The sequence below is a fragment of the Varanus komodoensis genome, unplaced genomic scaffold (assembly GCF_004798865.1).
Source record: "Varanus komodoensis strain SLA01 unplaced genomic scaffold, ASM479886v1 scaffold1, whole genome shotgun sequence".
Lineage (NCBI taxonomy): Eukaryota > Metazoa > Chordata > Lepidosauria > Squamata > Varanidae > Varanus > Varanus komodoensis.
The window spans coordinates 2,747,675-2,775,615 of record NW_025335268.1 but is presented as its reverse complement, the minus strand read 5'-3'; the positions used below and the strand labels follow the sequence as shown (position 1 = coordinate 2,775,615).

Below are 27,941 nucleotides of genomic sequence, written 5' to 3'. Positions count from 1 at the left end.
TAGGACTGCTTAGCCTTAGTTCTGCATAGGTAAGCCGCAGGGCTTGACAGCTAACATTCAAGGGTTTCCGTGTATGCAGAATTTGAGATTTCAGAACCTTGCGCCAAAATCAGTCCTTGAACATATAGCATAGCATATATTTCATGTTTCATGTATAAATTTTCCCATCAAACTTAGTTGTGTTTTTAGTTCTTTTTAACTATCGCTCTGCGTATCTGCTCAGATAGCACACAACGGCATTTATGTGGATTATTACTGGCGGGTAAGAAGTTCAGTCAGGAGATTAGCATATTCCTGTGTATCTTCCTCTGACACACAAGATTTGCAAATAAGGTTTTCTATTGCACTTGTTGTTCCCACACCTCACCCTGCCGCAACTGCTTTAGGTCACTCTGGCCTTAGGTGTATGTATGATTGTATACAAAACACTCATTTCCTTTGTACAATGTTTCTTTGTTGGCTTGCAGGTGTTACCCCTCTTCAGGTGTATGCCACTAGCCATGAAAAGTGCAACACCCCCATTATTTCAGATTAAGGTGAAATGCTGCATTGTCTCCAGCCCAGGATACCCAAGGGCATTGCCATCGATGGAGTCATCATTTATTTAGGAATGCCTTATCAGGGGAAGATCTTCCTGTAAACATGATTTGCCTGGTCCTTCCCTTCCACTGTGGTTTCCTCTTTCCTGCCATTGAAACATTAATCATGGCTTATTATACGTCCTTACTTCTGGCCAGTTCACAGGGACACTTCCCAAGACTTGAAAATGTGGGTGCTTTCAAACACGTTTCCATTGTGCCAAGCCAAGCAACCTGTGGACTGCCAGAGCGGAGTGCTTTTTGTCAAAGTACTGTTGAAAGTTTTCACTCCTGTACACAACAATTCTGCACTCAGGAGTGTCCGTACAGATCATCGCCTGCCTCTTATACTGCCATGCTCTCAGAAAGACTGGGATTCTGCATCACACGAGACAAGCATGATTTGCATCCTGGAGCCTTCAGCAACTCATCAAGCTTTATTTTTCATAACCTACACGATTGCTTTTCCACTCCCCATGCTCAGAAGCTTGCAACTTCATTTACTTTAACAGTGTGGCTGAAACCTGAGAAAGAAGGTGTAATGTAAGTAGTTGGCAGCTGTGCATTATAATTTGTAAAATTCAGCAATAATGGCAGACAGAGGTATGGTTTGGATGAACATAAAGTGGAAGGTACCCTTATCTCATACACAACAATTTTGAAAAGAAAGTAGATATACCATTTGGTACAGACTTACCAAGACTGTACCACTTTGGACTGAGATTGGGATCAGCTGGTTGGTTGTTTCTCCATAGCAAAAAGTCTTTTGCATGTGGAAAATTAACAGTCAGCATGTATGGTCCAGTTTATTGTACAAGTGCAGGATTTTCTTAACATTAGAACATTCAAGCATGTCTTTTTCCATTTGCATTCTTTATTGGAACAAGTATTCCAAATGATATCCCTGAATATACAGCTTGGCGCTACACTTCTTAGGTGCAGAAAGGCTTGGTATGTTGTCTGCCAGTTACAATCTTATGCCTAAAGCCTATTACCCAATCTAGGCAAGTAGGGCATTGGCCAATCTAGTGGCCAAAAGAGATGGACTCTAGGTGGATCCTATATCTGGCAATACTCTGCTTCTATCTCATACATGTTTAGAGGAGGCCCTTTTCTTTGGGTGTAGGATGTTGCTGCATTGACTATGCTAGCTGTCACCATGATGCCATATCTCCTGAAGGTGATGGATGCTATTGTGAGAGCATTAGTGACTCCACACAGCTATACCACGACAACATCCTTTTCACAGCACATAGCACCAGTTCCATTTATGATTGCCACTAGCAGATGCTCTGTTTACAGCAGCAGTGTAGTAAGAACAATGGCAAATCAAACTCTTGCATGGTGCTCATTGTTCCTGCCAGGTGCACATGTCATGTCTGACTCTTCTTCACTGCAATTGTAGGTCAGTGGAGCCTCCCCATTACCCAAGAAGAGGTACACTTAACAATGAGCAACCCACGGAGGTCACACTTACAAGCCCCTTTCCACCCTTATCTCCCTGCCTCTCTCCCCTGTTTCTCCACACGCGTTTTCCACATGTGGCCATGGGAATTTCTGCTTCCTTGGACTGGTTGCAACACCTGAACCCATAATAAGGTACTGCACAGTTGGATGCTTGTCCAAAGAGGACAAGCAGGAAAATGGTGAAGGAAAGACGAAGATAAGCACAAGAGGACAATCAGCACGGCAGGCAGATTGTTCAAAAGGCTTCAGGCAAAGACTAGCAAGGGCCTCTAAAATTCAGAGTGCTCTACACAGCTGTGGAGGATTTTGTGTTTGGGTCTGTTTTGCTCAGTCAAGCCAACTCAAAACAGAGTTGGCTGATTTTCTCATGGGTGCAGCAGTGCACACCAGTTGAACTGGGCTGAGAACATGGAGGGACAATGGAAGAGGAGCAGGTGAGCGTGCTTCTCATTCCCACAAGTGAGTGGGAAGACGGTTTTTCACTTTCTTACAACTTTCACAAGTCAGATTGTGTTACTGAACCAAGTTCCAATGTAGCTGAGAACTGTTGCTTTAGCCTAAGATGTACATTTTGGATAGTGACTGCTCACTTTTTGTGGGTGGAATCCATTAAATCTTAAAATAAAGGAAAGACAGACAAATCATGGGGACAAGAATATTAAGAAAAAAAGGTTGGTCATAACAGAAGGCTAATGTTCTCTTTGGCATTCCAGATTCCACTCCCCCACCCTAAATTAGTAAAAAATATATTGCTCCATGTTAATTTGGTTATTTAATAGTTAATGTAGTTCTCACACTGCTTTTTGTGCATTTATTGTTTGATTCTTTAGCCAGTGTGATTCTTGTTTGAAAAACAGAGAATACTGTTTCTATAGGGATAGCTCCATTAATGTGGATGGGACTTTACAAGAATGCAAGAGCAGGAACTCTGAAGGAACTGATGGTCTACAATTTTCCAAGACTTAAAATCCTGGGAACACAGAGATAGGGAAAGGAAGTGGAGGCAGAGAGAAATAGGGGAAGAAAGTGCAATTAATTGAAGTTACACTTACTTAGTTAACTGTAGGGCATGGGAATTCAGGGAACCAAACAACAGAACAGATTTTTTAAATATATTATCTAGTTATAGTATTGTGACCAAAAAAAAAAAAAAAATTCCCCACCCACACTTGACCTCCTTATTTGAGAGGATTCATCAGCTATTTCTGTCCTGATCCCTTATGTACTCACTAGGATATTACAACTATCACCAATGAAACCTCTGCAAAAGAATTGTCTTTTGAGATTAGCATGGACTAGAAGGCAAGGTGGTAAATTTTGTAAGTGTTTGTAGGGTGCACAGATTGTTCATGAAATTGTACAGAAATAGATCCTGTCTCCTTTGCAAATGTATGAGGGCACTGACTGACAGCATACAGGACTTTGAGGCCACCAGTACACCAGTTCAATGCCTTCTTCTCTTCCCTCCATATACAGGAGGAACCCATAAAAATAATCCCTCAGATTTGCTTCAGTTTCTCTCATGGGGATGAAGCACAATCTCAAAGTCATGTTACTCTCTGTAGGACTGGAATGATTCCAGAGCTGTTGCTCAGGTGTTCACTGACTCCTTTCATTGGTGCCTATGGAAGCTGGTGGTCCTGTGTTGGAAATTGTTGATGACTCCAAATATAACCCATAGGCCAGCGGGACTCAGATATGACTCAGTCACTACACTGGCTACTTCTGCTCCCTGAGCCCCTTCATTTACTCATAATATTGGATAACTCCTTCAGAAAAAATGGTGTAAATTATATAAAGCAGAAGAACCATAAAGGGAAAAGATTAAAGGCCCTTGGTAGTAAGTCCTGGGGTGACAGGATTTTGTACCCATCCCTCTCCATGGGCAAGAAGCAGGGACCCCACTAGTGGTCTTCTTGTTGCAGTGGCAGAAAACTCTGCCGCCGTCTCCACATTGCTGTAGGGTTTTCAGTAGTGCTAGGGAGAAAATCAGGCTGCATCAGGAGGAGGACCCCAAGTCTCCTCATTTCTCCTATATGCCCCTCAACCAGAAAGAAACCTGAGTGATCTGAGAGCTGGGCTAGCGAAAGAGCAAAAAGCCACCCCACACCTTCTGTCCACACCAGCATGGGTCTAGAAGAATTCAGGGTGACTCGTCCAGCACAGATTCTCCCCACCTGATCTCTTTAAGATTGCTCTGTAGGCTTGTAGTAGAGCAGTAAGAATAGAGTTTTAAAAAATGGTCTCCCTTGATGTTCAGAAGGATAGAAACTAAGAAAGAGAAATAAAATAAGCAGAATATGTTAAGTACCTTAAGGTGGCTGAGAAGGTCTTCTCTCATGTTTGCTTTTAGTAATCTATCATCCTTTGCTATGAAATAAACTTGCATTTTAAAGGTTGACCAGCATGATTTCACTATTCAAAGAAAAGTATTTTTCCCAAAGAGAAGTAACTCCCAGAAGAACAGTTATACTTGATATCAGATAAGAAAAGACAATTCCTAATAGCAACTAATGCAATTATGCCATTTAAAGATATAACATACGTTAATCTAACAGTAAATAAGTTGTAAGCCATACATTTGTTTTAAAAAAAACACTGTTCTGGATTTTAAAGCACTACACATCAAGGTCACTTCCCCATTTAAGTCCTGACACCTGTGAGGGTCCACATATGGGGGTATTTGTTTTTAGATAAGCAAAATTAATAAACCCTGGATTATCCAATTATTGCTTATCCAGGAACTGGGTAAATCCAGTTCCTAAATATTTTCCTACTTGGCTGTGTCTTCTGGCAAATATTTGTTAACGAAAAACTAACATGTTTACATGCAAACAGAATCAGCAGTATGTTAAGAAATGCATTTTTAGTAAACTTGCAGACTGAATATTTCACTAAATAATCTGCCGATAAACCATGATGGAATCAAAATAATTACTGAGAAAGAGTAACACTTAAACTTCATGAAATGTAATTTATCTTATCTGATTAACAATGAGTTACTGATAAACTTTTAAGTTCTGTCCCACTAACATCAACTTAGCCCTACCCAGTTCAGTTCTATTTGCTATACCTCACTCTGCATTTTTAAGCCATCCATAGACTCAGTGTGATTGGATGGCCTAGAAATATCCCAAATAAATAAATAAATAAATAAATAAATAAAGCAGCAGCAATTTACTGAAAACTAGAGTTACATTATAACAAAAGGAGAGACAGAGAGAAAAAGAAATTTTACACTTGAGATTTGAAGTTGTGTTACTGATAGAAGTGTTGCCAGGTTACATAAATTTGGTTGCATTACTATGTATCTGTTTTAGCACACCTGAGGAAGTTGTGCTGAGGGCATTGACTTGACGTGAGAGCAAGTGAAGTGGCAGGCCAGCCCCACCACTGGGCAAAGTGAAGCAGCTGCCCCAGGTAGCAGGTGCTAGCGGGCAAGAAGCAGCGGCAAGCTGCTGGGAAAGAAAAGCTGCGGGAGGCACACAGCCTGCCCTGGGGCATCCCCACCCCAGGGCAGCATGCTGTTCTCAGGTGGGCTAAGGTACACCTTTCTATCACCTGTGCTGAAATAAAACACAGTGGCCAGTCTGGCCAGCCTCCTCAGAAAAGTTGGGGGGCTAAGCCTGGATAGTTCAGTAGTTAAGGGTTGGTTGATTTCAGGACTGAAGGATCCCAAAGCAAATTACCTTCCTTTGGAATCCACAGACATGGCCACAGACATATCTTTTGGCTCTTACCTTCTCCTCCCAAAAACACTTAGTGGTGGCCAGGGACTTTGAGGGCTACCTGGCAGCAGAGTATCAGTAGTATTTGCCACTTCCTCTACCCATCCTGTATTTTTTCATATCCTTTTAGTTTTCTGATTCAGCAACTAAGGTTGCGATCTCAGACATGTTTACCAGGAAGAACACACTGGACATAGAGGGACATCTGAGTGAACAAAGTTGGGATTGCACTGCACAGTCACATCTGTGACAACTTGTGTTTTAAGTATTTTTCAAGCCCTGATTTCTGCAAAAGTTTATGTTGTCCTCATAGGTTTTCATAATGGGTAACTAAAACGTGTCGCTCTGCTGTGGACTGGATGTGAAGCACTGGATGTGCTTTAGCCTGTGACCCCACCACCCCATTCCACCTCTCTGGCTTTGTCTGCTAATGTCCTCTCTCTTCCCACATAGCTGTACAAAGGGTAGATACACATACTTTAAATGCCCAGTGTTGCCTCTTAAATTGATTCTCTGGGGTAATTTATTTCTGTTAGAGAAATAGGAAAACTTCCCATTAAAATTCAAAAAAGCATTTAACACCATGCACAGGTTGGCTCTTAGCAAGGCATTCTCCCAGCAGAACAGCTATTCAGTAGCCTTTCACATTTTGGCCTGCACATTCAAAAGCAGGGGCAGTGACCAAGCAAAGGGGAAGCTCAGCTTTACCTCTTATGCTTTTCCAGTAAGCCATGCATGTACAAAAGCCTGTCAATTTTATGCATGCATCAAGGCATTGAGCAAGAGGATAGAAAACAGTCACCCTTGCAAAGAGACAAAGAGATTGGTGCATGCACTTACACTGCTGCAGATTCCATGGGATAAACCAGGTTCAACCTAGGGCTGCCTGCATGGTGCCATACTGTGCAATCTCTCTTGCCACAAATTATCCTGCTTAATTTGCATTTTTCCAGATAAACCTTCACCCTGTTTCATAAGTCTTTGGCTAGAAGTGCCACATGAATTCTCTCCCCCTTCCTGCTGCTGTGCAATACAACTTAGCTACTCTTCTGGAAGCTGACCTTCATTTTTTTCTTCTTTATTGTTTCCAAAGGTGTATAGTGCAGAAAGCTGTTGATGGGCAGACTGTGTTCAAGCTTACAATCTCTGAGAAAGAGACCATGTTTTATTATCGCACTGTAAATGGGCTGCAGCCACCGATAAAAGTAATGACACTGGGGAGAATTCTTGTGAAGGAATGGAATCATCTTAGCATGCAGGTAGGTGACACAAAAAACACACACATTTAGCATGGTTAAAGTCTTGAACTGTACGTGCAAGGTGCATCGGAACCAACATGTTCAAGTGGAAAATATAATGGTAATTTGCAGGGAGGCAAAATGAGGTCTCAATATTTTAGACTCAGGTCTTTAATAAAACAACCTAAATTAATAAAGTTTGAGCAATGGGGACTTTTCATTGGAATTTGAAGAGCTTGTTTAATTCCCACCCACAGAAAATGCAGCAGAAAATACCATTATTTCATTTCCCTCTCATAGTAGATAGTAACTTGTAGATCACAAAAACATAACAATAAAAAACAGGTACTGAATCATCTGACCAGTGATTTAAATTCATTTAAACATACCTTATCTCAACAGTTGATGGTACATGGAAAGAGATGGCACACCTAGATTGATTCCCTACCATATAGGGGACCCCTACAATATTTGCCATGTGCACCTATAGTTCCAGTTGTCGCGTGATTTTATGCTCACACAAGTACACTCTTTTATGCTTTTAAACACGTGCAGCACCAAATGTAGAAGAATAGCTTGTCTGTGGGAGCTGGATTTAATAAACATCTAGTGTTGCTGGGTTAGAATAACAGTGTCCATATTACTCTCCTAAATTATTTTCTTTAAATAAAACTTCTTATATTCCTTGCATGTTCATAGTTTGCTACATTTCTGAAGTTTATATATTATTTACTAGCTGATAAAAATGTTACTGAAACTGTATCGCGCATTCTGCACCAGGGACTACATTTTCTCAGCAATAGGCTAAACTCTGCCATATTTATTAATTTACTTATTTATAAGATTCCAGTGTGAAGATTTTGGAACAATGAATGGTAGAAGACAAGATTAAACCAATATGTTAAAAACAGGATGAATAAAATTGCATCAATAAAACTGGTTGATTAGACCAGAAAGGCTTCCTAAAATAAAAGTGCTTTCAGGAGATGCTGAAAACAAATGAATGTTGGCACCTGCCTGAATTCTAGAGGCAGGAAGTTCCCAAGAAATAGAGCCACTATGTGGATGGTTTTTCTCTGGGTCCATCTGGAACCATAGGAAACATGCTATTCAATGATGCAAGTGACTAAGCATAAGAGAGAAGTGTGTTCATGTTATCTCTGTCCAGAAGAGCCTGTAACTAGTGAACCATTCAAAGCTGGTTAAAGGCACTCCAAGCTGCTGCGGTCTCTTGGGACTCTGGCAACAATGGTGGATCTACCCCCAAAGTATGAGCCTGATCTTTATAAGGGGGTGTTGCTGCATCTCAAAAACAGGCAAAAAGCCTCTCTTCTATGTGTGTAGAGAAAGCAGTTGTGTTCTGTCAATTCTTCATCAACCACATGCAACAATTCTCACTCAGATAACATTTCTGGTCATTGCTGGATAAATCTACCCTTTCTGTCTTAGGATTGTTTTCTCTTGATTATTGTTCCTTCTGTGATCGAACAACAAATTGAGTGAATGCATTAGCTGTTGGATGGAATGCATTAGCTGTTGGATGGAAACAGTGGCCTCACCATGAAACTAAGTGGACTTTAGATTCATGTCATTACTGTCATTTTGTAGTGGATTCAGAAACTAGTGATGACTAGAATTTTGTAGTGAAAAGCTTGTATTTTCTTAAAAGGCAATATATTGTAAGACGCTTTGAAGAAGATGAATGCATTATAATAAAATATTAGGGGCTTTTTTGCTTTTTGTTTTTCTTTGTGGTAGTATTTTTCAGGGTAAAGCAGTAGCCATAGTCAGGTGTTATTCGGATGAGGAGGCAACACAGATGCATCAGGTCTGCTGGGCTGCACATGGATCCTTGCCTTCAAGGGTGCACTCCTCCTCAAGTGTGGCTACTGCAGTGGGGAAACTTTTCTGTTGTCAGAAGCTCCCTGTTTGATTTATAACCCTGATCTTCCTGTTGCAGAAGATCATCCTATTTATTTATTTATTAGATTGACACCAGGGCTGAGTGGGGACTAGACCTCAGGTAGCCCGAGTCCCAGTCCCCCACTCTTAATCACTACCCCACACAGGCTCTCCTAATCCTATGAGGATACAGAATGATTCTGCAGGGCTAATCATGTGCCTCCTGTGTCACCTTTTTACAGCAGTAATAACTCCAGAGGGTCCTCCAAAACTTCCAGAGCAGATTTGAAGTTTATTGGGGATTCTAGGGGAAGGGGAGTCCTTTCCACCAATGATGTCCATTTTGCTGATAGGTGACCTCATGTCCTGAGTTTCTCTTCCAGGGCTCAAAATTCTGAGCTGCTGGACTGGCACACAAGATCAAGCATTTATAGGCAGTGCCCTTAATAAACCCTTTTGCTACCTGTGAAAACAGCTCTAATGGGAGCTATTCTATGGGCAGCTGATGCAACTGACCTCAAACCCAATGCAAGAGATAATAAGTAGGACATAAGTAGATCAGGTGTATGCCTCTGCCAGGGTTAAGATATTGTCATGGATGTTGCATAATGTCAGATATGGCTACTCATAGCTTCAGACAGCACTCTGATTTTGCAATTAAGTGTACCCACATTTGCCAGCATTTCCTCCCCAACAAATGAATAAAGAAACAATAAAATTATCAGATTAATTAACTCTTCAGATAAGAGTTTTATCTGACGTCCCATATCTACATACGCAGGTGTAAGCTGCATTGAGATCATGCATATGATTCTGTGGTTCAGAAATTCATGTTTTCATATATCAGTTCGCCAGACTGAGAGTGGTCTCTAGAATCTACCATCCAGGACTCTTTATTTCAGCTTCAGTGTCTGCAATTATTAAATAACGTTTTTACTAGCCTTTATTTTACCTGATCATATCTGGGTAACTTTGCCATGTTTTGGCAGCTAGAAGCACATTAAAAGCCTTAGGAAGTAAGTTTAAATTCAGAATGCAAAGAGGTAACCAGAACTGAATTACTCTCCTGGGAGCAAAATGCTCAGAGTGCCTGTTGAAATCAGCATTATCATTTCAATACATGTCAAATGTGAGTCATTTCCTAGTTTAGGAAAAAAAAAATCTTTATAAATCTTTAAATCTTCAGTTCTTTCAAGAAAAGGTTAAAGTACTTATGATTTAATGAGACCGCTTTACATCATAACTGTTTGACTATCAAGAGAAAACTTGTCCTTTCCAATTTGTGAAATCCTTTTTTATTATTTTCCTCAAATGTTTTTAGGGACTCTATATTTTATGGTTGATGCCAAGAAAATGACAATCTTAAACAGAAAGCAAAACATTTACTTCTGCATTACAAGTATACAAAGTAAAGCAAGAATGCATCCCCAGGTCCCTAGGCTACGATAAAGGCATCTAGTTAGTTCCATCCTACTTTGGTCTCTTAGTCGTTTCTGTATCGTAATTTTCAAAACTTTGTTCATTGGCTAAGTGCGCTAACTTATGCATTTTTTAAGGACTACAATTTTCATCCTTCCCTGGCCAAGTGCTCTATAGTCATTATATATGCATTGATCAGCCCTTATACTAAAGTTCTCAGGGTAGCTCACAACAAAATAAAAAACTATTTACATTTGTTAATAAATGACAAGAATCCAAGTCTAAATACAGCATAAAAATGCAAGTAAAAACAACTTAGGGTGCACTCCGACAGCCTCTGGACAGGTCTAGAGGGCCATAGGAGAAATCAGAGTCCCATTGTGGACCTCAGAAATATGCTCTAAGGTCAGAGCTGGGACTTTGTATTCAGAGCACTTTCCCTCCACCCTCGCCAGCTGCAGCTCTGAGGTTACAAGTGCAATTTCAGAGCTGCTGTTTTCTTGGCTTTCTTGGACAGGTCAGGCTCCATGGGTATAGACAGTACCCTTGTGGTGCCTCAGGAACAAAACTGGCCATCTAAGTCTTTTGCCGGATGGGAGAAGTATGCTCCTTCTTGCTTCAAAGTGCACCCATAATCCTCCAATTTTGGGAGCTCTACCAGGCACATATTCAGAGAAATCTAAGATTCTTCCTGTAGTAATAAATGGCCCTAAGTATGTGCCAGGCAAGCATCTCTAGGAAGAACATTCAAAAGCCAGAACCATTGCTGAAAAGTTCATCTTCTTCATAGCCACCTGACAAACCTCAGTACGTCTCGGGACTCTGAGAAGAGTGCTCAAAAGTATTTGTTCTTCAGGCACAATGGTCTGAAGCCACAAAGGACCAAAAGCTCAACATCAGAGCCCAGAAACCAACTGGCAGCTAGTGAAGTTGGAAAAGCACTGATGTGATATGCTTACATTGCCTGCAGGCTCACAGTACTGTTCTGAAAGTAGATTGTAACCCTATAGCTACTTATATGCAACTAAGACCTGATGAACTGAATGGGATTTACTTCTGAGTATGCATGTATAAGATCAGACACTCAGGGAGTTCCTGACAATTTTCAGAGGGCCACATGGAACACATGCTTTCATGAGCCAGTAGGCATGGTCACCAGATGTGCACAACTTAGACAACTGGAAGATACGTTGTATATGTAAGCCATCCCAAGACGATCTGTAGGGGATGGGATAGAAAAGCTTTTAATAAATAAGTAAAATAAATATGTGGGGTTGGCAGAATTCAACTTCATGTTTTCTGAAAGGCTTTCTAGCTATTATGAATCAAAGTATATTGGCAGAAACCCATCATGCATTTGAAATATGGTGCTAACTTGTTTCAGTTGGATTACAGTGGACTGCAGCATAATAAAATGGACCCAGCCCACTTATTTGGAACAAAATATCTGTGTAACTTTGCCAGCACATGCTGCTTCATGTCATTATTGCAGCTGTTCTTGTGTATATTTGACAAGTGGTAAAAAAACTGTCAAGACCTTTACAAAATTGAATGAGAATCCCTGAATAACAGCAACAAACTGTGAAACACAGAAATGCAAATAAATAAATGGGATACTTAACTGAATCAAAAATCTATGTGATACATGTTTGTTGAAGAACATTTTAAACACTCTTTGGTATTTATATTTTATTATTATAATTTATCATAGTTTTAATTCCTGTTTGAACATATAATGTTATACACTAATTTGGGTAATTTTAACAGACATATAGTTGAAATGTTAATGATGAAAATAACACAGAAACCTAGAAAGGCCAAAATCCTGAAGTGTTCTGATTACAGAAAAATGCATTTATTTTGTAACACAGAGAATTCAATACCAGAGTCAAACAGGTCATTAATTTGTGTGGGCTGAAATGTGTATCTTATTTTTCCTATTTAGGTCTAGTCAGGCAATTTTGAATTCCTATATCAAATCTGGAATAGAGATCAGTGATGTAAAAGAAATGTAAATTGAAAGAGATCATGTAACCTTTACATTACACTGAATTCTTACTTACATTGGAAGAGAACTCCTCACACAAAAATAGGCAAAGGTGTTTGTGGTTGCTTATTTATATATTAGTACAGTGTTCACTTTTGTCCACTGCACTCTAAGAAGAATGTATTTTAAAATGTTGAAAATCCAAATCCCCACCTCATGACAGTTGGATTGAGGAAGTGTTAGAACAAGCAGGTTCATAATAGTCAGTATGCCATCTGGGAACACACACGGGAAAGAGGTTGCTAGTATGCATCTTTGATGTAAGACAGACTCAAAATATATTAAATCTTCCTGCGCACTTACCTTTGCTTCTCCTTCCCCACATACTTTTTTTTCATGAGTGTTGTGGTTGTGGAGGTGGAAAATTGGCAATGACAAATGTTGGAGAAGGAGTGGGGTAACAAGTGTGTTTGTGTATCTAAAAATATTAAATAAAAGTTACTTTTTACAAAGTACAGCAGATATAGGAATGAAGTCAGAAAGGGCAATGAAGATGGTCAGCAATGTGGAAAAGAAGTCAGACAGACTTGTTCCCATGTTAAGTCTGGAGAAGGCACTCTTGAAAAGCCTGAATAGCTGAATAGGCTTAGACTTGTCTTGCTGCCCTAGTGGGCAAGTCTTAATAGGCTTAAGTTACAGGCAGATTTTGTATCATTTGTATTTTAAGAGAAACGTTTTGATCATAAGAGCGGTTTGATAAAGGAACCAGTTACCTAGTGGTGGGTCTCCCTAGTTGGACTTCTAGTTCAGGATATTCTTGCACTAGATCATGTAGAAGGTCCCTTTAACTGTATGAATCTGTATATCCTATTACAGAAACAGACAGGCCAAGGTGCTTTTCTCTGAAAAGCCACCTGTTCAACATGCAAGCCTCGCTGGACAGTTGACTCTGAGGAGTCTTCATGTGGGGATTAGTTGGTGGTGTAGGGAGGTGGGTGTTTACAACATTTGCTGAACATTGTGAAACAGGGCATCCTTTGGGACAAGTTAGGCTTATGCATAAAGGACAGAGTCCATCTGAAACAAATTAGAACCGGGTTGCTGGTTACTTGGTGGCAGAGCAACTTCTAAACTGAACCTTGAGGGAAAAGCAACACACTTTGGGTTGAATAATTCTAGGGGATGAAGAAGTAAATGTTTTCAGTTGCTCAAATGGGAACTGGGAGGGAGTGACACCTTCCTTTTCATATATGGTGAAACCTGATAGCTTGTCAAAGAGCTCTAATGGTGATAGCAGAAGACACATGTACCAGGGACATCTAGAGAAGGAAATTACTTATGGGTATTTCTGTGCTAATGCCAGAAGACTCTAAGTCAAGTTAGGACAGTTGAGGGACCTGGCTTTAAAGGAAAGGTTAGATACAGTGGATCTAAAGGAGACCTGGTGAAATGAAAAAAGTGGTGGGATACAGGAATATCTGGATAAAAACTATATAGGAAGCACAGGGGAAGACATACTGGAGATGTCACTCAGTAGATCAAAGAGGGCACAGTGCCAAGCAGACCAGAAAACTTCAGAGGGATAGAATCCTCGCAGAAGAACCGTGGGTAACAATACCAGGCTCAAAAACTAGTTTAGCACACTGGTCATGCTATCATTCCCTAAAACCAGCATGCTCAGGGTGATCTTGAGCTGGAAAATGGAATCAGGAAGGCCTCCAAATTAGTAAATTCAATTAATCGCACATGTACTGGATAAACACATATTCTGTTCACACAGAGAGATTAAATTTATTGATGCCCTAAGTAGCTGTGCTTAGACCAGCTGGTCATGGAACCAACAAGAGGGCAGATGATCCTGAATTTAATCCAAAGTGGTGCTGTCCAGAGCCTACTATGAGATGAGAGTGTTGTTGAACAATCAGAAAAAGTTACCACAGTGCTGTCAGATTTAATGTATATTTAACTGGAAAATAGTGACCTCCAAGGTCCACTTTTGATTTCAAAAGAGGAAACTTCTCTAAAATGAGTGAACTAGCAAAAAAGGAAACTGAGAGAGACAAGAAGGTTAGAACTCTTCAAAATGCATGGAGTACCCAAAACCACAACTAGAGAAGCTCAGCTCCAAGAGTTAGGAAAGATAGTACCAAGTCCAAGAGGTCACGAGCTTAGTTAACAATGTCTAGGAAACAATTTGAGAAAAGTGTTCCTTCAGAAAATAGAAGTTTTGTCCAATGAAGAGAACAAAAAGGAACAAAATTTACACAAAGTAAATGCAAATGGACAGTCAGAGCTGCAAAAGAGCATTTTGAAAAGCATATTGATAACAATATTGAGGCCAATAATGTTTTTTTAAAAAGTTTATCAAGTAGAGAAACAGTTGGATCACTGGAAGACAAGCAAGTTAAAGGAGTAGTAAAGAAGGATGAGGAGCTGGCAGAAAACCCAAGTAAACTATATTCATCTGTCTTTGCTACCATTCACTAACCATTTAGAGTTCTTTGAATGTCAATCAACAGGTAGACAGGATGAAGCTGTAGATATTGTTTACTTGAACTACAAAAATACTTTTGATATAGTTTCTCACCAAAGTTGCCTGAGCAATTTCACAGTCATGGAATAAAAAGGGACACCCCCTTATGGATCAGAAACTGATAAGCAAACAGAGACGCCAAGTGGGAAGAAATGTCAAATCCTCCCAGAGGAGGGATGCAAACAGTGGAGGTTCTTTATTGGGAACCAGTGCTTTTCAAGCACTCTGACTTTTAAATTAAGAATAAGCAAATCAGCCCAGTTTGCTTACCAAATCAAAATATTTTGGGTTATTAAAAAGGATTATAAAGAGCTCCAGAAGCATCCTATCAAATTAGGGTGGCTTTGAATCACTTTCAAAGTAACAAACACAGTTTGCATTAGTAGGTGTTAAATAATGGAGAGCCAGTGTGGTGTAGAGGTTTAGAGCATGGGACTGGGACTCAGACGATCTGGGTTCTAGTCCTTGTTTAGCCATGGAGCCACTGGGTGACTTTGGGCCAGTCACAGACTCTGAGCCCAACCTACCTCACAGGGTTGTTGTTGTGGGGATAAGTTGGAGGAGGAGAATGATGTAAGCTGCCTTGAACCCTTTGTAGGAAAAAGGCAGGATATAAATTGATAAATAAATAAATAAATAAATCACACAGGAGCAGAAATCCCAGCTTCACATGTAAGGTAGGGGTGATTGACCAAGAAAGAGGTCCTAGAGTTTTGGTGGACAGCTTGATGAAACAGCTTATTGACCCAATGTGTATCTGCTGTGAAAATAAGGCAAATTCCATGTTAGGAAGAGTTGGGAAAGGTATTGAAGATGAAACTGCCAAGATTATATTTCCTTTATACAATCACACTTTGGATATTGTATACAGCTCTGGTCACACCTGCAAAATAATACTTCAAGGTTGGAAAAAGCACAGAAAAGGACAACTAAAATGATCAAGGAGCTGGAGCAACCTACATATAAGAAACTTCTGGGGAAATGTTATGATGTCTGGGTCAGTTTAGTTCAAAGAAAATGCCAGTGAAGGGACATATGATAAGGTATACTAAATAATGCACACTGTGGAGAAAGTGACTAGAAAGACAATTCTCTCTCTCTCTCATGATCGTAGAATGTGAAAGCATCCTATGAAGCTGATTGGTAGGCGATTCAGCATTTCTTCAGACAGCACATAGTTAAACTATGGAATTTATTTCCACAATTTGTAGTGAGGGCCACTGTTAGGGTTTCTTGAAGAGGAAAATTGGACAAATTTCTGGAGCAGAGGGCTGCCAACGGCTTCTCTTCCTGCTGACTTATGCTGTCCCCAGAATCAAGGGCAGCAGGCCAGTGTGTCCCAAGTGCTGCAGAGCATGAGCATCACAGTGCTATTACATTCCTGCCCTACTTGCTGGTTTTCCATAGATAGTGGGTTGGCTGCGCAAGGGACCGGGTGGACCTTTGGTATGGTCCACCGTTGGATCTTATGACAGTTCTCTTGACAGTCTTCAGCAGTTTCAGGGCTTCCAAATAAATGGAAAGGGTACCAAAAGAAAAGAAAGAGTGTGGGGCTGTCTTCTTTTTGCTGTGTGTGCAGATTCCACCTTTTCCACTGTTATAGAAATTCCTGCACTTGTCCTAGAGTGCCATTCAGATTGTCAGTGGACTGACATGGGGCAGGGATGGTGCTCTGTGGTTTGTACTGATTGTACATCTGAGGCATTGGGGTGGGTGGGGCGGAATCCCATGCGGATATGCATTAAATACAGAAGTGGTTCTACTTCAACAGCACCCTATGGATTAATCAATGTGTACTCCTTTCACTTAATCTCTCTTATCTCTGCAAGCAGTTTCTTATTCTTTGGGTGATAAAGAACAAAGATTTCCTTCAATAACAATACCTTGTTTGACATCTATATTTCACTGCTAATTTACATGATTACATACAGTTTAGAGGGTGGAGAGGTAGAACCCCAAATCAGTAGTAGAATTGTAATTTTTAAGTGGAGGGGGTGGCAACAATGTCTGTGTCAGCATGAGATTTTATCAAATGAAATCCAGAGCTTTTTATTTAAATTAATGTTGATAAATATTTTTGATGTTGCTGTTTGAGTTTTAAAAGGTAAATTCATAAACCCTTAGTGCCTCTTTTGATGTTATAATAAAGATACTTAGAGTTGGAATCCAGAGCCTCTTGTAATTAGACAGAAAAATAAAGATAGGATATATCAGGGAAGCAATTGTTCATGATGGGCTTTCAGATGCAGCAATGAGTATCTGTTTGATTATGGTTTGTTGTTAGGGCTCTAGTTCTATTCTATTCATGTTTGTTATGAAACTGCCTTTGTCTAAATTTGGTACCACCGTTAAAGGTACAGGATTACTTTCTGCTCTTTTGCATCTGCTCACTGTATTCTTTGTCATTTGTGAAAGTAATGCCCATGTTTCAGAACGCCAGTGTTTATATGGTTTGTTTTTAGTTGCTTTTGCTTTGGGGATGTTAACGTGCAACTCTTCTTGCTCAAGAGCCAGACCTTGTTTCTCTGCTGACTGAATTGATCGGACCTCTTTATTCTGGCCAATAACTGAGGGAATAACAAGGCTTTCAAGTCTTCTCATCATTCAGGGGATAAGGAAAAGTATTCCTTTAGATTATTCCTTTCCTTCTCTCTTATGGAGTCCCTGCCTCATCCTAGCATTTTAAATGGTAGTACTGTTTTGCAAGGATATTTGCATTTCTGATTAAAAACTATTTTTCCAGGTTGATTTTTGATTATTTTTGGTAAAATCTTGGTATGTTTTACAAGTTGGACAATTGCACTCAGGAGTATGAAGCACTGAGTTCAGGGGCACTTAATTCCAGGTAATGATGCATAAGATTACAGTCCTGTTCCTAAGCTTAATTCTGAAATTTTATTAGTGGTGTGCTTGATTCTTTGTCCTGGATGCCTGTGTTTTATGATAAAGGCTTTACCCAGAGTGTAGACCTCTGATTACATACATTTGAAAAATAGTGTATCTCTCCCATGACGGTGCATCATGACTATGAATTATCCTTGGATGGCATGGCTGTGGGGGCTGCCACAAATTGTCACTGCTCCATTAAAATCCTGCATTCTTTTCCCTCCCCTGCACTATGCGTGAATTGTGGGCAGCCTTGCACTTGTAACGGCTGCAGAAAGAAGAGATGTGGCAAAAGACTGCCTTGCAGTGCCGCCTGCTTTGCATCTACCAGCCACTGGAAGATGGCACGGAGTAGTTATATAGGGCAATCTGGTCTGCGTTTGGTTTGCTTGCTGCGCACACCCTTCCCAGGTATTGTAGTATGGCAGGTTTTCCCCCCATTTGACCCAGACTACTTAGGGGAAGAAGGTGGGTCTCCACCCCATCCCTGTTCAGCGCTACAGTATCGGAGACCCTGTTTGCACGTCACAGCAGCAGCTTCTGAATTGTTTAATTCAGTGGATGAGAAGAACATGTGAGATGAGAAGAACATGTGAACATGCTGCGTACTCATTGTTTCCATTTTAAAGAGCAACCCAATAATGGCTTATTCTCAGCAACTGGATTGAACAACTCAGAATAAACTCAATAATTGCCTATGGTTTGTTGCTGAATTAACCCTTGATTGTTTCTGAGTTCATATGTGAGATAACAGGGCATTTCTGGTTGTTAATTCCAGTCAGAAACATTGAGCTTGCACTGCCTGGTCATCTCTACAACTCCTGGTTTAAACAACCCAGGAATTGCCTTTCTGAAGTACAAACAAGTCCAGGGAGAGTATTTTGTTGTTTGTTACTTTTTAATCCACTGGAAAGACCTCTCATGTAGGTTATCTTTTATAGGACTGGTTTAGGTTAAGGACTGGCACATTTAGATATGCTGGTGAGAAACCAGAGGCATCACTTCAAGGGTAGCAAGGTTCAGTAAGAACCACCAGGAGCCTTATGAGCCTTACCCACTCAACACTTTTCAGTTGGCCAAGACACCCTCAGCATATCTGTGATGGTCTGGCTGTGTACAGAGTAAAATTGTTCACTTCTCTGAGGCTTTGAGTTGGTGATGGTGGCAATCAAGACAGATTCTTCACTAAGTCAGCTGATGACACTTACTGGCCTGTACTGAGGTTGGAAGGTTAATAAAATTTTAGTTGAAGTTTCAACTTGTTGCAGATTCTTAAGATTAATAAAAATATAGTTCTTGCTTAATTCAAGAAAGGGATCTCACCTCTTTGTTTCCACATCCAAGTGAAATGCATCATTTCTCTTCAGTGCCATTTTTTTTACTAGTGTATAATAGGCCTTTGCACACCTATATAAAGACCTTAGACAGGAACTGCCATGTCAGTGTTTTCTTTATAGCAACTGGCTCATGGTTGGTGTTAAATTCACTATTTAGTAATTGTGGCAGGCAGCAAGAGTAATGAACCTTTTAGAATTTGGAACTTCTCAGTCCACTAAGATTCTTTTTGCAAAGGCAATTCATGATGCACTTGATTTGTTATGTTTCAAATATATGCCTGCATGTTATAGGTGAGTATTAAAAGCTTTTGCAGGATGCACATAAGGAGGCTTTTAAGATTAACAGGAATAGCTAAGGCCAGATTATCAGGGTCAGACCAAATTCTGGTTTCTTTCTGCATGTGTGAGGTTAAATTTGTATTAAAACAGAGCTAGTTCTTCAACATCAAGTTAATTGCTTCAGGTGCTCACCAGAGCCCCATCACTGGTTTCTTCCGTCCTTTTAATTTACATGGTTCTTTGAGGGATTCAGGTTGAACTAGTGGCACTACGTACAAAAGGAAAGACTTGGATTGAAGGAAAACCATTTCCCGTTGAGAAGGGATTAACATTGTAGGAGATAGTGAGAAAGAAAAGTAAAGGAGGGCAAAGAGAAAAGCTAAAATATCTTTTAGACAAATGCTAGGAGCATATGTAATAAGACTGCTGAATTGGAGTGACATGTTTTCAAGGATAAGAAAGATATTATTGGAATAAGAGAGACAACCAAGAAAATGAAAGGGGATTTAAAATGCCAAGATAGAGAAAGAGTTTTAGTGAGGGGAGAGAACTAATATAAAGCTGGAAGAAAGGTAGTAATATTGGTGAAGGATGATATTGAATTTGCAGGAAAAGTTAAAAAAAATCTGAAATACTCCTATAAACATTTTGACTGATTCAACAGAGAGAGTTTGTGTAGTTGTTGAGGGCAATACAAAGTAGCTGGGATATTTTGAATGTTGCTATTTAGCCAAAGAAATAGTCGAGGACTTTGATCACTGGTAGGATAAGAGAGGATTTGAGGAGGGAAGGGATTTGCTGGTGAATAGCTGACATATTGAGAGTTTTTAAAAGAGCAAAATTTCCAAAAGCGCACATGTGATTGCACTTTTATACAGTTTGCGAAGAAATCTTGAGCTCCTGTGGGAACACCATATGAATATTGTTGTGTGAGGGGTACATTTCAGTCTGAATTTGTATGTGAATATGGTGAACAGGCAGGATCAAACAGTAATATAAGCATTCTGTTTTAAACACATGTGAAAGTATGTAATAGACAGCCAAAATGGTCCCAAAGTTATTGATTTTTTTTAAAAGTAAAGCCAACGTTGAAAGAAAGAGCTAAAATGCTCCAGGGATTTTTTCCTGCAATCCTGTGATGAATGGGAAATCCACTCCACACAAGTGAAAAATATCCAGCCTAGGAAATGCACCAAGAAGCTGCAATTAAAATTCATCCCAGTTAAGTCAAAAAAGGGAAAAGCCGATATGGGCCTGAGGCGAAAGAAAGAAAGGCAAAGAGACAACGTGCTCCTCCCGACCCTATTCTTCTGCCTTTCCCCCTCACTCTTCTTTAGCAACCCCCCTTTATCCTCCCTCGATCCTCTGTTTTATGACAGTTCTGTCACTCTGATCCCCTGATGAGGTTTCTTTTTCTGTCTTCTGTCTCTGCCATTGCTTTGCAGAGCAGCGGACAAATCCTTAGAAAGAAGGGTTAGCAAACATCTCTATTTTCCACTTTTCCCCCTACTTTTTGAGGTCTTTTTGCCCCTCAGACTGATTTCAGGACTTAGATATTCCTAGAGAACCTGATCATTATGCCTACCTTACTGATGTAAGAGTTTGCTTAATAAAGATGCAAAAGAGAAAGCAGGTGAACCATTAAATGTTGGACTATTATTCCTTCAAATAGTCTGTATATGTTGTTTGTTTGTTTGTCTGTTTTTGTTCTTTAAAAAGTTGCACCACAATAGCAGGTGATGTTAGATCTGATGTTACATCAGTGAAGTCCTTGCAGAAATGGGCAGCTAAGCCCTGGGATGTGTTTCTTTTGAGTTGTAAAACATGAAGAATTGGGTTTGATGACAGAGATTCCCCAAATGAGATCTTCTCTGTACAAACAATACCAACAAGCCAATTTCTATTTCAATCACAGCTCCAACAATTATATTAAGATTGTAAAAGATATAATATGTGGAAGTCAAGATTCTTAAAAGATGGCACTACTTCTCCAAGAGTGAAAAAGCTTGTTGTAGAGAGGTTCAGTGTGTTCTTCGTTCACAAAGTGCTAAACATTTTGAATCAGGCAAAATGCTTAACTAAACATAACATGCAAACATGTATAACAACAACCCTTCATCTTAGGAAAAGCATCTTTTAGAGAAGAGAAATGGTGGACAGAGAGATTTTTTAACAAGCTCTGCTTTACCTATTTCTTCTTGGGGACAACATTTATTTATTTGTTTGTTTGTCACTGCCAGTTGGGCTCTCTGGGTGGTTTACACATTTTTAAAGACATAAAACCAATAAATAGTTATTATTAAATAAACAATAGATAATGATAAATAAAGGAAATACAACAAAAATTGACAACCCACAGCAACTATAATAAAATTAATATATGGCATAGCAACAATTAAAACAATTAAAACAAATGCTATCTATTAAAATATCTGGGAAATAACAAAGTTTTCACCTGGTACCAAAAAGAGAACAAAGAGGCACTCGTCTTTGCCAGGCACGCCTCCTTGAGGAGCATGTTCCAAAGATGGGATGCTGCTACTCTAAGGGTGCTTCTCCTCCTCTTCATTGCCCAAGCTTCTTTTACAGGGGTGGGGTCCCTGAGAAGGACCTTAGCAGATGATCTCAGGGGCTGGGTAGAATCATACAGAGAAAGGTATTCCTTCAGATAGCCTGGCCCAAGTAATTTAGAGCTTTATAGGTTAGTCTCAGCACTTTGAATTGGGCTCAGACTTCAGCTAGCAACCAGTGCAGCTGAAAAGAGGACTGGCATAATATGATCCCATGAGCCAGTCCTCGTTAGCAGCCATGATGCCCAGTTCTGAATGAGCTGGCATTTCTGGACTGTTTCCAAGGCAGCCCCACATAAAGCGTATTACAGTGATCCAGGTAAGAGGTTACCAGAGCATGGGTCACTCTGTCCAGACTCTGTCCAGGTAGGATCATAGTAGGTAAATCAGGCTAAGCTGATAAAAGGTGGTCCTAACCATTGTGCCCACTTGCGATTCAAGCCACGATTCTGCATCCAGGAGTACCTCCAAACTACAAACCTTGTTTGGTAGGGGGAGTGTGGCCCCATCCAGGACAGGCTGAATATCTGCCAAATGGACAGACTATCCATTTGCCCTGCTAATTTTCAGGCATCCTTGCAAACATTCGAATAGAAAGGATTTGAGCTGGAAGAGCACATGGGAGAAATACATTTTACCTGTGCTTGGAGATTGGGGGTGGGCATGTGAGAACCCAGCTGCAAGTGGAAGAGTTTGAGAATATTTATGGAAATCTAATTTTCTGTAGCTATCCTCCTGTTCTCAAAATCTTGTGAGATTTTCTGGAGCAATTCAGAAACAGCATTAGAGCAGAAAAAAAGCGGGTTTCTGAAGTGTGAGTTGGTGGGCCAGGACTTTCTTTCAAGCTGAGCAAATGTGTTCATGCAATAAAGCTGCAATGGAAGAGCTATGATTCTCCTTGTACTTCAACAAGAACTGTAGGCGGCTTCTTCAAGCTGGGTATGCGGAACAAAAATAGTATAGGTTGAGTGTTTCGGAGGCACGGTTAAATGCCTTACTGAGATCTGGTATAATTTTAGAATGTAGCCTATATGATTCCAGAATCAAAACAGATCCTTTTCCTTTACTGATTTCACTGAGCACACACTTCTGTCTCATTGTAGAGTTAAGTGAGTATGTACCCAACTAGGACCTTGACGGGAGACATCTGGAGCCTCTGTCTATTTGTTCAGACTTGTAACATGCATTGCCCTGCCCTTTGGCTCAAGGACTTCCAGGGAAGTGTAGAACAAAATGGCAACAGGGAAACTTAATAAAAGAAAGCCTTTCAAAGGCCTTGGCAATAAAAACATTTGAGGATGTTTTGGTGAATCCAACTGGTCCAAAATCGGGCCGCATGATTAGCAGCAGGTGCCAGCTCATGGGCCCATATAACTCCAATTTTACATAAGCTGCATTGGTTACTGGTTGAAGCCCGGGCTCAATTTAAAGTGCTTCTTTTAACATAAAAACATCAAATGGCTTAGGACCTGGCTTTCTAAAAAAAAAAAAGTCTTTTCTCATATATACCTACCCACCTATTAAGATCAGGACAGGAGGTCCATTTGAGAGAGCCATCCTTCAAGGAGGTGAGGAGGATGGCAAAGAGAAGAAGGACCTCCTTGGTAGCTGTCCTTCATTTATAGAATATACTTTCCAGATAAATCTGTCAGGCACAAACACATTTGTTCTCAATTTAGTGCTAGGAGAAAGCATTCCTCTTCTCCAGATGTTTTAATAATTGTTTAAATACCTGACTCACATTGATTTGTTAATCTGTTGTTGCCATCCTGCTCACTTGATATAATTTTAATGGTGTAGTGTTATCTTGTTTTGGTTTTATATAAAGGGTTTTATTGTTTTAGTAGTCTGTAATATTGATAGCTGACTATAACCTGCTTAGACACTCCTCTACAATTAGTGGGAGGCATATACATTTATAAATAAATAAATATATAAATGTTTTTTCCATCTGATATTGAAAGATGAATGGGTGGCAGGGTCATCTCCCCAAGGAAGGTTGGGGTCTATGACCAAGGAGGCCCTGTCCCTTGTCACCAGCTGCTTCATCGTAGGAGGACGTGGAGAAGATCCTGGCAGTCATGACAAAGAAGGCAGTCTGTATTATAAGCTGCTTGAACTTTGTAAAAGGCCATTATTTGCTATCTATACATCTCTGTTGTTGAGGGCCTTTAACTTGAAGCCTACTTAGGATTGTAATAACATGAAGGTTGTCAAGTATGTGGCAGACCACAGTCCATGACGAGTGAAACTTTATCAGGGTGGGTAACAAATTGTGCAGCCCCTGGTTGAACATAAAGCAAAAGGAGAGAGAGAGAGAGAGAGAGAAAGAGAGAGAGAGAGAGAGAGGTGAGACCATGGTGACTTCAAGTGGCCTTTAGCTGTCAATCATATATGTATTCCTTCATAATGAGTTGTGATGCTTTATTAACTGTGGGAACTTGCAGAAGGCCAAGCAGGATGGCACGGTCTCGTGGCCTCTGCCCACTTGATGACCGACCGGCCAATTTCCAATGATGCTATGAAGGATCATAAAGTTTAGTTCTATGTGCTTTGTGATGATAGTTGCATCTATATTTAAAGCTTTCTGTCACTGAAGCACTCTTGGTGTTGTCAGGCTGTCTGTCTGGCTGGATGAGCTGCAACTTCTTGCAATTGAATGTCAATAAGACCAAAGCAATTTTGGTTGATTCATAGCACCAGCTTAAGCATATTCACTTTCACAGATTACATTTGACAGATAGTTACCTTCAGTTGAACTCTGTGGTTGGAAGCCTTGGTGTACTCTTGACAGAGAGCTTAAAAGTTGATGCCTAATGTTTATTTCATGCCTTCTTTTCACCTGAATGGGGTTGCCCACATTAATATATTCAGAACAGAAGTTTTAGTGAGTACAGCCGTTTTCTTTAGGTGATGTGCCATCCAGATTCAAGTAGTAGCTTGGTTTCCCAATTAGGCAGGTCTTAGATTGAGAAGATAAGAGGATCAACAAAATTTAGGGTTTCTTGCCCTCTCCCATCCAAGTAATAAATCAGGGATTATTGATCTGGCACGTGAACTAGAAGACAAGAATAGCATAAAGGGAGCAAAAATGCAGAAATGGAACATTTCTGGAGTATTCTGGGCTAGAAACATTTCTGAGTAGAGAGTATTCCTCAGCGGTAAAGCACATTCTTTGTATGCTTTAGTGTTCAACCCCTACCAATTCCAGTTAAACACATATTAGGCTTATATTAGGGCTGATGGACCTGTGGCCTGAATGAGTATAAGGCAGCTTTGGGTTCTTATAAATTCTAAAGAAACATTTTTGAATGCATTTCCTACATGTGTAATCAGCATAGCTATACATTGGAAGTCCTGCTAATAAAGTATTGGAGCACATGCCTAACTGGAGTTAAATACCAGAACAATGTAAAAAAGTGCCCACAGCAAACAGAGATGTGCTAAATGTAATTCCTCATGTTTAGAGAATTTTCCCTAGTCAAGCAGGCTTACTGGTGTAGAACAACATCTCACAAAATGTGGCCTGAACAATGTCTGTTGTTCATATGTCATCATTTAAGAACATCAGAAGAGTTTTCCTAGATCGGGTCCATCTAGTCTCCTCAGTTCATTTTCTTTTATTACGTTTCTATACTAATCAATAGCCAGTGCTCCTTGGGTGGTTTATGAAGATTATAGACCTGAAAAATGCAGTGTTGTACATAATAGAAATACCATATATGTACAAATAAGGAAACAAAGATCTTGCTCGGTCTCTCTCTCTCAGACATATACAATTTTAACAATCAGCAATAAGAAATTCTCTGCCCTGATTAACAATCTTAAGCTGAATGAATCAATGAACCAAGGAGTAAATAGAGCAAAATAGTACACTCAAAATAAAAATGTGAAAACCTTTAAACCAACTTCAAGTGATATGCGTGTTTGTGCGTGTACAGCCAAAAATTCACATGTGTGTGACGTCCATCTAATATACAACAACAATATTAGGCAAAGTGACACATATATCCCTAAAGAATACAAAATGAACCTATATAAGAATAAACAATGATTGGTGGTCTTATACAGACCTGAAATCAATAACATTACATTATGCAGTGACAGACGATACTGAACTCCATTGGACAATGTGTATGTATAAATTGTAGTCAAAAATGCAATGGGGTGTGGTAACCACCATATCCTAAGTAAATTCAGGGTATTTCTATGCAGCAGTAATCAGCAGACATTGTCTGACAGACTCCCTGTACAACGATAATAACCTATTATTGCTATTATATTATCTCTGTTCAACTTTTGGAAATTACATAGGATTGGCTTACCAATGGTAAGTTGTAATGAAATGATACACATTGTTGGTTGTCAAAAGATGAAAATTGTTTTTGCAGGATCATAAATCTATGCCTAATTTTCTTTATTGGTTGTAAGTAGCAGCCAAACTTGTTCCTAACATGCTTTAAAACAATACAAGAAGGCAATGGGATAATAAGTTGTCTCAGAAACCTGAAGCAACTGTAACAACATATATTTATTCCTGGGTTCATTGATTTGCCTGGCTTGTATCTTGTCTTGAGGGATCTCTTCCCCTTGCTTTTACTAGTTCAAAACCTTATCATATGCTGCCAATTGCTTGACAGAAAAGACAGTCCGAACCTGGCTTTGAAAAAATAACAATGACGGCACCAGGCAGGCTTTGCTAGACATGTCATTTCAGAATCATGGAGGCATCATCACAAAGGTCCTCTTCATGGCTGCCACCTCCTGTGCCACCTTTAGGAAGTCTACAAACAGGATGTGAAGGGAGCAGCCCATCCACAGTTTCGCTCCAGTAACAGGTGCTCAGTGGCTGACTCAGTTGACTCTGAGTAGAGACTACACATAGCATCAGGACCAATGGTCACTGATAGACAAGTCTCTGAATCTGTCAAATCATTTGAGTGGGATGCATACTCCCATGAGTCTGAAAAGACTCGTGCTTGTTTTGTAGATGTACAGATTTTTCTTTGTACCCTTTCAAAAGTGCCCATATTGCACAGACTTCTTTTATTTTGCACACCACAAGTTCAGTAATCTCTGGAAATTGTATCTGTGGAAGAATACAACTTGGGGAAATCTGTTTTTTTAAGAAAAACCTTGACATAGCAAATTTCTCACATATCATCTGCACAGTGTCTTTTTCTGCAGAGGATGGACTGGGACTAGCAATCCCAGAATCCCTAGTGTTGAAAATGACTTTACTTGTGTACTTTTCTCTGAGCAGAATTCCTTGGAGTTGCCCTTGCAAAACTGAGCTTCCCTTTCAGAACAGTAGAGGGTGCAGTTTCCATGAAATGAATTAGACATCCTTCTTTTTCCCGTTAGAGATCATGTGCTTTTGATAAAATAAGAGGGTTTTATCCTATCAACATCCAGTCCCTTAATATAGACTTGGATAATAAATCTTTCTGGAGGATTCAGCAGGAGGGGACTCCTGGACAGAATGCGATGAGGCCCAGGAGACTGCTGGAGAGGAAGAATCCCTCAAAATCAGGCAATTTTCCCCTTCCTGGACTCCACCCCACGTTGACCAGAAAGCCTCTTCACCCTTCAGAGAAGTTTTTCAGGAGCTGCAGTGGATGAAGAGGGAATGTGCCTTTTCTTTCTGTGAATGTCTTTAAGTTAACTTATCTTAGGATCAAAGCCATAGCATTTTCATCAGTTCCATTTTAGCTACTTAAAAGGACACATCAAAAAATCGGGGTGTATGGCAAGACAGAATTCCAGCTCAAGTGGCATCACAGTTGGTAGACAGATCTGCAAGTTTTGTTTCCAGCTTAGATGTTGCCATTGGTCTGTCAGCTATGATGCAGATAAATTATCTGCGCTCGCTTGTCCTCCTGGACGTCATCCTTTGATTTCTGCTCTGTTAACATGGCATTTGCATCTTTTTTTGTCTTGTGGAGAACAAGGCCCTAGACAAATTCTTCGTGACATATGCAGAGAAGTGCTTTCATGTTAAAGTGACGTGTTCCTTG

General features: G+C 40.0%; 1 protein-coding gene across 1 annotated transcript in view; it reads left to right on the top strand.

Annotated features, from left to right (window-relative positions):
• Nucleotides 1-642: 642 nt before the first annotated feature.
• USH2A (usherin) overlaps nucleotides 643-27,941 on the top strand; it is a 579,889-nt gene continuing 552,590 nt past the window's right edge. Inside the window, exons 1-2 of the mRNA XM_044449731.1 lie at nucleotides 643-1,121; nucleotides 6,867-7,032. Coding sequence (XP_044305666.1) covers nucleotides 643-1,121; nucleotides 6,867-7,032 — 645 coding nt within the window. The remainder of the gene's footprint in view (nucleotides 1,122-6,866; nucleotides 7,033-27,941) is intronic.